The following is a 12,757-nucleotide window of genomic DNA, read 5'->3' on the forward strand; positions in this document are numbered from 1 at the left end:
TTAGGGTGTAGTCTTTGCTGGGATAACTGCATAAAGTTCTCCTGGCCAGGAGATCAGACGTGACAGTTGTAGTGGCCCTTTTTGGCCTTCCAGCCTTTGATGCTAGCAATAAGCTTATACTGCAAAGAGAAACTTTAGCATGGCAACTGGCAGATATCGTAAAAGCGCATTTTATGTCTGGCTGTTGCATGAAGGAATACCTGCTGAAATTTGTTTGCAATGTCCTTGAACAACATTGAATTCTCCATATTAGGTGGTGCCTGTGGAGCAAACCTATTCATTTTGCTAATGAGACAGAGGAGGAAGATAAAGATTTAAAAAATGCCTGGCATCATATTTTATTAGTCACCCAATATAATTATTGACAGGGATCGAGGATGTTAAGTTCCAGAAAAGGACTACTTATTATCTTAGCACTCCTGAGATGCATTAAACACATTTGAATTTAATTAGAAAGGAGTATCCATGATTTAAGAATAAATCTTGCACCTATTAATTTTAGAAATTAAGATGATTTATTTCCTTTAAAATTTCTAGCATTTTGGATAAAAGTCCTTCATAAAAGGTGCATGGCTTACTTTCAAAGACTAAATTTATACAATGTGATTTTGTGAACCAGACTGAAAAACGTAGTTAAATACTGGATAGATTTTTGAAATGCCTTCCGTGTGGTATTTAACAGTACAGTCATCTTAGTCATGATGAGTCAGATACTGAATTTAAGAGAGAAAAATAAAATTATTTAACTATTACCAAAAACAGGTTTTTTATTGTTTAAGGATTTGGCAGTGCAACCCATCTTCTCCGAAAATTGTAAAATTTAATTTCTCAAACCTATGTAACTAACAAAAAATAACTTGAGGACAGTTTAGAATGAGCACAGATGGTCCAGCAGATTAATGATTTAATTTTTTTTTTTTTTTAAGGACAATAAATACAGCCATGTTAAGTAGTCAGGAACTGATAATATGGGTAGATATTTCCATTTTCATAACTTATAATACAGCTAATGCACCGTCACATGTTTTATAATCAATAGTAAATTGGCAGACTAAGATGTCTAGCGAAAGATGTTGAATGGCCCACAAATCAAAGGAGAATGTTCAGAAAGGACAGAGAAACAATGAAAGGTAAACAATCAGCAAAACTCGCAGAGGAAGCGCAGACGTAGTGATGGGTGAGACTCTATAGCCTGTGCAGCATGTTGTGTAGACGGATTGCTGTAGTGCTACGTACGCAACAAACCAAAGTGGAGCAGGGGCTGGAGTCATTTTAAATGGTGCTGTGTAAGCACTTCAAGAATGGGAACTAAACATAGACTGAAGAGAAAGCACAGGAGCGAAGAAAGCATCTGTTCTGTAGGAACAGAAAAATGATTTGTGACACTTTGGTTTCAGAGACGTATTCTGGTGCTGTTATTCAACCAGCGGTAAAACAACATTAATGCTTCTAATGATTATTTGCTAACACAAAAAATATTGACTTCACTCTCAAATAGCTCTTTTGGATCCCATTATGGTGTTGCCATGGAACCAACCCATGATATTGGCAAGCTCATATTCCATATGGGCAAACATAACACTCGGAACCAGTAAAATAAGCATTATGTGTTCTTAGTACATCAGGAATTTCCCAAAGATGAGAAAAATTATAAGAAAAATTGATTTGGATAAAAAAACAGGGACGGAAATGATGTTTTTAAAAGGATGTATTTATTCTGGTCAACAAATCACTGCTAATACTACTGGCAGATGACACAAAAAAGTTGGCAAATACTGGGAATAACAGAGTGGTAAATTACAAAGATGAGTTAATCATATAGAGCAATCTGAAATGTTTGGGAAGCAGACAACAGAAGAGGCTTGCATGCAGTCAAATGATGCACCAGGAACGAGGAATCGAGGGCTGTACAGAACCAGGGCTGTATCTGGAGAACAATGATTTGGAATAGGAATTAGAGATTGCTGCCGGTTGGTATCAGCAAAGTTGAAAGGTGGCCACTATTTTCTACCTCAAGGAAATGATAGTGATAGCATTTGGATTAAAATGTCCCTAAAGCTGGCTTTACTCTATATCAGCAAATCAGTGGACAGGTCAACCCAAAACAAAGATAAAGAGCCATTAATCTTACTTTAGGTCTGCCACAAGGAAGCGCTTTACCTACAGCTAGACCTCTGATAGCAGGAAGGCAGGAGTAGACACAAGTTTCTTCAATAGCACATCCCCTTTGCTTCTGGGAAGTAATCATGTGTTTCACCTCTGAAGCTGTGTGCTGTTTTCCTCTGTAATGACTAAAATGGTCTGTAATAGAGAGCATAAACTAAGGAGGTGATTTTACATCTGTTCCTAGAATTGCTGAAACTGATCCTAGAATACTGCTTTCAGTTCTTTTGCCTACATTTTAATAAATATGTTAAAAGTTTGGAGAGAATTCAGGGAAGAAGGAAAAAAGAAATTGAGTTCATGGTTGAGAAAAATCTTCAAAAGTAAATTTACTTAGAGTAAATCTTTTTAACTGACTGAAAAGGAGATTTTGAGGTGAATTATGATTAGCAGGAAATACCAAGTATTGAAGTTCTCAGCTGTAGCTGGGAAGGACAGAACAAAAACCATAGTTAGAAGCTGAAAGCAGTAAAATTCAAACCAGAAATAAGGCATGATTTTTAATACAGATGGTAAGTAGATATTGAACACACCATAAAGAGAAGTAGTGAGTTTTCACTCTGTTGATCCACTCACTCTAGCTGCACACCTTTCAGAGGCTGACTGAATCAAACACTAATTTCTGGGCTCAAAACAGACATAGATTGGTAAAATTGAGGCTTTTTTTGTTGTGGTTTTTTTTGTTTGTTTGTTTATTTTCTTTTGTTTTTTGATTCTTCGACCCTGTAACAATACTGATCCTAGCAGGAGTTTAGGAGTTCTACCCATAAATACCTACTTGAAGAATCAGCCAAATCAGCCATGGAGAGACAGCATGGAGCAGATGTCCCTGGGCTTGTTCATATCTGTATAGCAGGTAAACGTTGACTTTTATATCCAGCCACATATCCTTGAATAGTTCCTTTTATCTCATTCCTAACCAAGTTTAAGCTGCAGTGTGGTGGGTTTTTTGTTGTTGTTGTTTTCTTTTGTTGGTTTTTTTTGTTTCATTTCGAGGAGTTTTTTGAATCCTCACAGTGGGACATGAAGGACACAGTAAAGTTTCAGTGACTTCTGCTGCCTAGATACGGAACGGAAACTGTTCTAGCTTCATGACATGACTTATGCTTCCTTTACCTAACAACACCAAGCTCCTGCAGAGTTTATGCCTCTGACTATAAACTCTGCAGAGGTCTTCTCTAGGCTCCTACCAGTGAAGCAAACCTAAGGGTAGAAGGGGTTTTATTCATCACTGAATCTAGTTCCTTCATTATTGAAAGCAATCTCACTAAGCTTTTTATAAATGGACCCAGCTCTAAGTTAAAAGTGGTGGAGATATTTTACTCAAATGTTCATTTCAAAAGCTTGTTCAAAACTGTATTACTTTGATGATGCATTTTTCCTTCTATATTTGGGGGTATAGATTCATCAATATATTGATGAATATATATATAAAATCCAGCACATACCTGTGTGGGTCTATACTGAACTAGTTTATATCCTTTTGTTTTGTGCCAACATCCTCATTTTTAGTTTAAATTTCTTTCCCTTGGCTGTTTCAAAAAATACATATATTATGCCATAATATAGCATTTAGTTGGGGACTTAGTGTTATTGGGTTGACACAATGAAGATACAGGCTGGAAATATTTGCAACAAAAGAAATCATGCTTTTGTTATTTTAAAAAAGCAAACAAATAGAAAGAAGGTGTGAATAGAAACGAAATGCCAGTCAGCAATACTTCAAGTTGAATCCAGATCCAAGACTGATTGGTCTGGCTTTCTCAAGTTATAATGCAATTCTTGCTGTGCTTTAGCTTACAAAATGTAAGACATTGAACTGACCACCCAATAAATAATCTTAATGCACATAATTATGATAGTGTAAAATTTCTTTTATACCATGATAAAGTTATTTTAACTTTTCAATCTTTTTTTTCCTCTTCCATAATTGGGTTTTGAGTAGGTAAAGTGCTGGGTATCATCTGTGGCATGTGTTTAGTTTACCCCAAGTTCTCTTCAAAATCAATGGTCACTCTCAGCAACATACCAAATTGAGCTTCAGGCTTCAATCTGGCCAATTCTTAGGCAATATCTTGAATGTGATCATGTAAGTAGTTATCTTAACTGAGAGAATAACTTCCTATTTTCTGTTTAGTCCAAGCTGCATTTGGCTGAATGATGACTGGAAAAGAAGGCATCACCTATTCAAATGCTGCTAGGTAAATTTAGATTTAAAGGCATGGTGCCAATTTAACATTTACAGTTAGAGAAGGTGATCTAAAATCCATTGACAAATTCCGTGAGAACCTTCCCAGTGAAACCATTCCAACTTTAGCAACTTCAATTTTAGCCAATTTGACTAATTTTATTAGCTTGAATATCCCAACACTTTTTTCTGGAGAATCTCAAGAGTTAACCCAGTGCACATAAAACCCTCCTTGGGGATTCAGGATACCAGACACTTATTGGGTTATCCTGAAGCTGAAAAACTGTTCATTTAAAACTAGGCTGAAAAAGAATAAACTGAGCAAAATCTATTAAATCCACTCAACTTTTACACTGAAGGGTTAGGCACCACTAAATGTAAGTTTAATAGAAGTCTGTTGTTCATTAAAAGCCCTTTGTGTGTGTATATTTGTACCTTAGCAACTGTTTACACCTAAATCATGTCTAGAATAGATCTAGACCAAGCTCCTTAGGGTTACTGAGGAAGTCCTAAGAATTGCTGAGGACAGTCCCTCCAGCACTGTCTTTGTTATGTCTGAAGTATGGAGGAAAAACATCTAGAGGTCTTCTAACCACTGTACCTCAGGCGTAATTTCTGAGGATTTTCTTTTGGTATGCTTCAAAATACGACTTTTGTACTCCCATCAAAAATCAATGGGTTCATCAGTCAGCCTTCTCCTCAGTTTGCAACAGCTGCCTGCTCTAGACTGCATTTCCTTCCATATAAATAGATTTTGGTGTGGTGGCTACCGTGACCTTCCTTCATGATGCAGACACCTCGGAACTGAGCAATAACTTCTGCCCAAGAAAGGATCGAAGCTATTTTTTTTTCCTGCCTTCTTAGCGAATATAAATGTGTATCATGTTTCTGATGATTCATCTGCTAGATATGGAAGAAAGAACTTGCCAGTCCATAGTATGAGACAAATTTATGTATCTCTTCCTCACATATATTTCAAATTCAATGTATTAAAAAGAAAACATACAGCCCAAGTGGAAGTGAAAGGTTTAATTCTGCTAAATCTTAAACTTAATTTTATTTCTATATCAGCTACAAAAGTACAGCTCATTTTCCTTACAACCTTCTATTTCAGAGCAGTGTTTGCTATGTCTGCACATAAAGTTAGAAACGTATGAAATCCTTGGCGCCCACATACAACTCTCAGCCCTCCTTAATGAAATAAACTTGGTTTCAGACTCCATGAGCTGTTCCTTAGCAGTAGATGAATCATTTCCCAGGTAGCTCAGGAACTAAATCTCACCTCAGGCCCAGATTCCAAACCAACTAGGCAGTAGGTATTGGTATTTACTGGCAGAGATTCCCTCAGAGCCTATAGATTGCCCTGCCCTAAGCTTAGGTCCTTCTCTTGACTCCTAACTATGTCTTTCACTGTCTTGTCTTCCCCAAACTGCTTCACTCTTCCACCTGCTTGTTGTGGGTCATCCTTGATGCCTGGATCAGCTTGCTGCTTGACTCCTAAATGCGAGGTTCTTCACACCCTGGTTGTAATACCATTGCAATTTATTGTGTAGGTCTTTTATACAAGACGATGAAATCTGTTCTGTACCAAGGTTAGGCATGACACTTTGTAAGAGCAGGGTTTGGCTTTGAGTCCACTGACCTAATTTCGATAGGCAGCTCTGAGAGAATTTGATTTCTCTGGGGACAGGTTCTTGCATACCAAACATGTCTATTTTTTCCAGTCATGTTTGTTGTTATAATAAAAGATATTACTTCTACCGATAAACCTCGTCTTCAGTTATACTGTTCTCTCTGGACCAGCTCCTGAGAGGGAACGGCACTAGCCACTCTCACAAGCCCAAGTCTCATGTAATGTTCCTCTTGGCAGCTACTGATGCTTTCAGCACTTTCAGCATTCCAAGAAGAAAAAGTGATTGAAGATAAGTGGGAATAGTTGAAGAAAAAACCTGAATGAGTAATAATATTGTCTGTCAGACACAATCTAGTGCTGTGCAGGGAACAGCTGTAAAGTAGGACAGCTTTTCCAAGAAGCATCTCAAAGACTCTGTGCTCCCTGCTCCTTCAGGTCCGCTTTTAATGGTCCTCTCCTGTTCCTGCAGCCTCAGCGAGTACCTAGGAAGTCTCCCTCCTCAAGCAGTGGACTTCAGGAGGAGAGCGAGCGGAGACACGCCTGACCTCTCACACATCTGCCTGCAGATACCTTGTCTCTATCTTCACAAGTGTCAGAAGAACGCGGGTGAGAGGGTGGCCATACGGAAGCTGAGGGAAGTTCTGCATTCAGAACAGCGAGAAATACATCAGACAGTCGAAGATAAGATTACTTTTGCTAACTCTGAAACTTAATAAATACTTCACCATTTGCTTTTAACCATGAAAATGGGCCAGAGGCTGGGTAGTAAATATAATCTGTGCCAATTATAATTCCGATATCATGTATAATGCATCAGTAGACGTAAACAGGCAGAAAGCGATGATCTTTATTTTTGAAACTTCCTTGGAACAATGCTACATATTTGGATAGAAATAAGTGTTTGATTTGCTAAATCACCATCTATAATTTATTGCGTGCCCTAGATTAATAGTTTTTCGTGTATGTTTAGACAACTGATCTACTTGCAAACTGAGAAGCACGGAGAACTGCCCGTGTGCGTAGCGGGAACAGGGAACAAGCGGCAGACGGTCCCTGGTCCTGCGGCGCTGGGCCGAAGCCCGACCCGGCAGCTCGCCAGGAGTCACTCAAGGACACAAAGGAGTCACTCAAACTTCCACCAGACAGGTGGAACACAAGTCTTAACTTAAGTTTTAAGCACAGTCTTTCAAACTAGCAGTTCTGACGCGTGTCGCGGGAAGGCCGAGTCCGCGGAGGATCCCTGGACCCCAACGCCGCCGCACGCCCTCGCGCTGCCGGGTTCGGTGCCGGTCCCTGGCTGTGCTCTGCCTGGGGGGGAGCGGAGCCCCTGCTCACACCCGCCTCCTGCGGGGCCTCCCCGGGTACCGCCGGGTGAATCTGGCGGGCGGCCCCGCTCCCCGAGCGCGCGCCTCCGCGCGCGCCCTGCGCCTGCGGCTGCGCCTCCCGCCCTTCCCCGCCGCCTCCCTCGGCGCGGCGTGGCCACGCCCCCCACCCGTTAGCCCCGCCTCTCCCCGCGCGCTTGGGGGCGGGGCCGCGGTGTGCGCGGGGACGCTGCGTGGTGACGCAGCAGGAGGAGCTGAGGCGGCGCTGCCCGCCCTTCCTCCCCCTCCTCCTCCTCCGCGCCCCGCCGGACGGTGACAGAGCGGCGGAGCCAGCCGCCAGCGCCGCCGCCGGGGCCCCTCAGCCGCCGCCGGGGCCCGGGGGAGCAGCCGGCGCTGCCGCCGGCCATGGTGGCCCGCCTGCCGCCGGGGGGGCAGGAGCAGGCGCGGCGGCGGCGGCCGCCATTGCGCGCGGGGGCCGCGGGACTATGAAGGATGGAAGCGGACGAGGTGACGATCCGCGAGCAGAACTTCCACAGCCAAGTGCGGGAGTACACGGTAGGGACGCCGCCCTCGCCCCCCCGGGCCCCCGCGGCCGCCTGCCCTCGCAGCTCCCCGGCTGCGCGACCCCCTCCCGCCTCCCTCCCCGACCTGTCACTGCCGTGCCCCGGAGGCCGCGCTGCCGGCGCCCCCCAGCCCCGGCGGCGGGCAGCCCTGGCGTTGTCCCGCTCTTCCCCTCTTTCGTTGCCTGCCCTTCGCTGCTTCGCCCCTCGCCCCCGCTCCCGTGTCCGGACTGACGGGGGGGGCCCGTCCCGCCCGGGCACACCGCTGCCTGCGTCCCCCCCTCCGGGCTGGGCGCGAGGGGGTCCCAGCTCTCGCTCCGTGGCGGGTCTTCCTCTGCCTGTGCCTGCAGCGAAAAGGGCAAATAAGTGTGTGCATGCAGGACGCGGGTGCGCTTCTGAGTGGGCTCCCGTGCGCGGGGCCGTGCGTCCGACCCCCGGCTGCAAGCGCAGCCTTGTTGCTGTAAGGCGGGCATGGGATTTCGCGTTATCGCTTGTAGACCAAGATCCTCCTGCCTTTTGCGGCACTGTTCGCAACGGATGTGTGTAACCTTCATGTTTGCCTTAACCCCTCGTGTCGTGCTCAGGGCTGCTGCGTGCCCGGTGCTCTCCAAGCGGAGCGGTGCAGAGCGCATAAGCAGCGCCTGTGCTGTCCCATCTTCCTCAGCCTCCTGTAGGCAAGCGAAACGCTGCGCCTTACGTGCAGATGGAGAGGGCTGTTGCGGTTTCCTCTCTGACTGCCTCATAATTGTTTTCAGGGCTATTCAAAGCCGATGGAGGTGTTTTGATGGGGCTTGTCTCTCTTCTGATTCAATTCAAGGAAGGAAATGTATGCTGCCCATGGGAGACATGTAGTGTTGTCTTCTATGCACGTGCTATCCTAACTCAGCTGGGTAATTGCACTCTCTTTGCTGTTACTGCTGTCTTGGTTTCTTGAATAAAATATGATTTAATAATTTAGCTTTAAGTATTTTTCAGCTGTATTGGGAGACAATATTAAACATCACTGTTAACTGATTTATGTAGGCCTATGGCTAGGTTATTTGATAAAAAGAGACTTGCTTGGATCCCTAGAGTGTTAATTTCTTTTCTATATTTTAAGAATCCATATGTTAAGACCTTCTTTCTTTTGGTGAAGTATTATATTTCTGGGACATTTCTTTCTGAAGAGTGCAAAACAAGTCTGTGTGAAGAAAAATGTTTGGACCTTTGCTTTTCTGTGAGTGGATGTAGCATACGTCATGTAAGGTGTGACTAGTGGAGGGGCTTAAAAAGAAAAATACTCTTTTGTAAAGAAGTCTTTAAGCATTATCTTAATCTCCTTTGAGCTACAAAGACACGGGTGTATAAACAAATCATGTACCTCTTCTGGATGCTAGCATCCATCTTTTCCCTGGTGTCCATTTTTCCATTTGTATTCCTGTGTGTGCTAATTACCTCCTACTTACATCCGCCAGAGTCTTGTGCTGATACATTGTATGCTACTTATTGTGCTTTTGTACCTAGTAGGATGCACGAATCTTTAGTCTGAAGGAATGGCTGTGTGCAGCCTCTCCAGGTGCTGTTACGGATAGTGAAGGCCTATTAAATTCGTAAAGAACTAGCACATCTATACTGTAGCTACTTCTCTAAAGCTTTTTCAGCCCCTCTAGAGTAATAGGTAACTCTTCCTATTGGTGTAATCATGTAAGCAATCGCATAAGACATCAAGAACTCGTATTTTAGAAGTGCAGTTTTGCTTTATTTGGACAGTAGAGGCAGAATATTCAGTGAATGACTTCTTGCTCTTGAAACTGTACTTTGATCTTTAATATTGATGACAAGCCATCAGTGGGGATAATGACAATTTTGTTATTATATTTTGTTATTATAATTTATAATTATTGGGGATAATAATAACAATTTTGCCTTTTAAATCATGCATTGGTACAGTTGTGATCTTGTCTTTAATTTATGTTGGAAGACCACAGGGTTTTATGAATGCATAAACTGCTGCCATCCACAGCTGAGAATACAACCTTCTTGTGGCTCTTGCATAGCTACAGAAGCATATTGCAAGTATGATTACACTTGTGGTTAGCTTAAGTATAATAAAGTAAACAGAGTATGTTGCTTACATGTACCATTATGTTAACACCCCCTCCTAATCATTCCTGCCCTTGCTGGTTATGAAGTTACATGGTGAATACAATTTGCAAATAGACAGTTGTTGTGTGGGTAGTGGGTATAATCATCAGCCCCTCAGCTGGAGGAGGGAACATATTCCACTTTCTGACACATGCACAAGACTTTCATTCCAGCTGCAGGTGGGCTGGGGGCAGTGGAGCAGTTAATAGAAGGATTTGATGTTTCTTGTGTAATATGACGATGGAGGAAACATCTATATGCCTGTAAGAAGTAAGTCAAATTTATGGAATCTGGTAGTATTGTCTTTGGAGACCTAGTTGCATGGCCCAATCTTTACTGGAAGCTAAAACGATAGATTCATGAGAGAAGAGAAATCAAAGTAAGTTGATGCAGATGAAAAGAAAACCCTCTTCACTTTTCTTTTACAAATTTTCTTCATTTTCTTTGAATAGATACAGAATTTCTAGATAGTGCTTTCTGATGGAGTCCTAAGGGCACACTAAGCTTAACTTCAGTGGAATGCTTCATTTCTGTTTCATCTGTTCTCTGAACTGGCAAGCTATAAAGTTTTCCATAAAGTTGTGTTACATAACAAAAATCAAAGGCTTGTTATCCTTCTACTGGTGGTGCCTGTCTCTTTCTGTAGGTGCCAGCTTATGCTAGTTCCACCTCGAAAAGAGAAATGTTTCTGACACATGTTTATAGATTGAGCAAGGGTAGTAAAAGATTTTTTTTTTTTTTTTTTTTTTTTAAATAAATCCTTCATCTGCTTTTGAAGTGACTGTCTCTGTGATTTCATGCTTACTTTAACTCGGGCCCATTCGCTCTTGACCTCGTTTGGAGTGTCTGTACGGTACTTGTTTTTTTTCAAGAGGGTGCCTCTTTCCAAGAAAATAATCTGCCTTGTATTTTGTTGCTTCATGAGGATGATCTTTTACTAATAGGAGGTTAGCTCACTAGTGTTGTTTCGGCATGGCACTTCAAATGTGAATCTGCTGTGTTGAGGATCTGTTGTTTGGAATAGTTATTGAAAACACCCAGACTCTTTCAGACTTGTACAAACTTTAAAAGTCAGCTTCAGTACAGTAAACACGGAGTTTGAGAACTGATGACCCAGTATAGGAGACATGCCACAGCCATGAGTTTGCTCTAAGTCAGTGAGAGCCTTGGCTTCAATAAAGCCAGAGTCATACTCAGTTGTAACTAAAAAGGGCATCTTTCTGAAAAACAGCTTTAGTTGGTTACAAGGTACAGAAGAGCGTCTGTGTTCTGTACTTGATCAGCATTCATGTGAAAGAGTTGTAAAGGCCAGACAATGTTCTGTGCTGGTCTGATGCTACCTGTTAGTTTTTGTACACTTCGTTAGTTTGCCTTTCTTGATCCTTTAGATTCATTTATAGTTTGCTGAGATCTTACATGTCCGTGGAAGGTATTTAAACTTTCAGGGAACTGCTTTTCCCCTGGGTCCTGTTATTATGTCTGTTTATACAACATAAAGTGTTCCGTTTTCCGCTAGTATTGTTGTGAAGTGTTTATTTCAAACATGAATCAAGTCAGTGCCATGGTTCAATCTCTTTGTGGTCCCCTGGGTTTACTTTTTAGAATATTCTTGCACTCCTTTTTTCCAGTTTGAGTCTTCTGTTCTATAAACATTAGTTTATATTTTTAAAATTTAGATCTACTTTTTGATGTTATTTTTCCATTTACAAAATGTAGGATTTTGAGCTTGTAAAAATAGACACATACACTTGGTTATGAGGTTTCCTTGGCAAAATAAATACACTGTGCTTGCATTTGTAGTGTGGGGAAAACTGTGGAAGAAAACAATTTGGTGGCCACAGAATTATTAGTTAGAAAGCTTAAGATCAAACATAATATATTTGTAAATGACTTAATTATATTAAATATAGCATGAAAAAAAATCAGTCCTGGCAGAATAAGTTCAAATACAGAAGTGCTCTTGTAACTCTAATCGCTTTGTGCAAGTCCAGACAGAAGTTGAAACTGGTGTAATATGTAGTTTTATGATTAATGTCAGATGCTTCCATTTGAAGGACTAGATGTTTTCAGGGGTGTAGGCTTAAGATGCTATGTATTCGGAGAAACTTAGTTTCTCTACTTCTTAATGCAATTCCCACTACCAGAAGGTGCTTTTTTTTTTGTAAACCATACCACTGTTAATTTTTTTTTTGCTTCAGCTACATTAAGGTGATTTTTTTTTTTTTTTGTTACAGGTAATACGATGGTTGTTTTGTGTGTGTGTAAATCTGAATCTAAAAATAATTTCCAGCAGTTTAGAAAGGCCTTTTTAGGTAGTTGCAACTGTCATGTCTTTGATTTTTGTTTGCAGCTTCACACTAATACCACTGGCTTTGTTTTCTTCTCTGGTTTCTTTTTGTACCTTTTGTCCTCTCGTCCTGTTTTGGGGTAGAGAGGTGTTCAGGATTCTTCTACATGAACTAGTGCAGTTTGGTTACTGCTGGCGTTTGTGCCCTATATAGCTGTAAAATGAGAAAGCTGATTTGAGCACTGTACTCCTGTTGGTAGTGTGCTCTTGTTCCTGACCAGTTCTGCTTCCTTAAATTTATGCCCCAGACAAAAACTGTAATCTTCACAGACCCTTTTTTTAATGCCAGAAGTGATGATATTCTGATAGTGGGCCAGGAAGAAAATGCTGATTAGAAGCATAAGTGATTTTTAAGAACAAACTTATTACAAATACTGAAATGTGTTTGTTTGTTTATGCAAGTTTCTCTTTTATTCAATA

General features: G+C 41.7%; 1 protein-coding gene across 4 annotated transcripts in view; it reads left to right on the forward strand.

Moving 5' to 3' along the window:
- Nucleotides 1-7,580: 7,580 nt before the first annotated feature.
- The window catches only part of LMBR1 (limb development membrane protein 1), an 81,897-nt gene continuing 76,720 nt past the window's right edge, over nucleotides 7,581-12,757 (forward strand). For 2 of the 4 annotated variants that reach the window (XR_014228970.1, XM_082319648.1), the window contains exon 1: nucleotides 7,585-7,861. Coding sequence is in view for 3 of the 4 variants with exons in the window: in XM_082319648.1 (XP_082175774.1) it covers nucleotides 7,799-7,861 (63 nt within the window). In the remaining variant the exon portion in view is untranslated. Of the gene's footprint in view, nucleotides 7,862-12,757 lie in introns of all 4 variants that reach the window. The other 2 variants (XM_082319650.1, XM_082319651.1) reach the window with 2 other exon arrangements.

This window comes from Platalea leucorodia (assembly GCF_965183815.1).
Source record: "Platalea leucorodia genome assembly, chromosome: 1".
NCBI lineage: Eukaryota > Metazoa > Chordata > Aves > Pelecaniformes > Threskiornithidae > Platalea > Platalea leucorodia.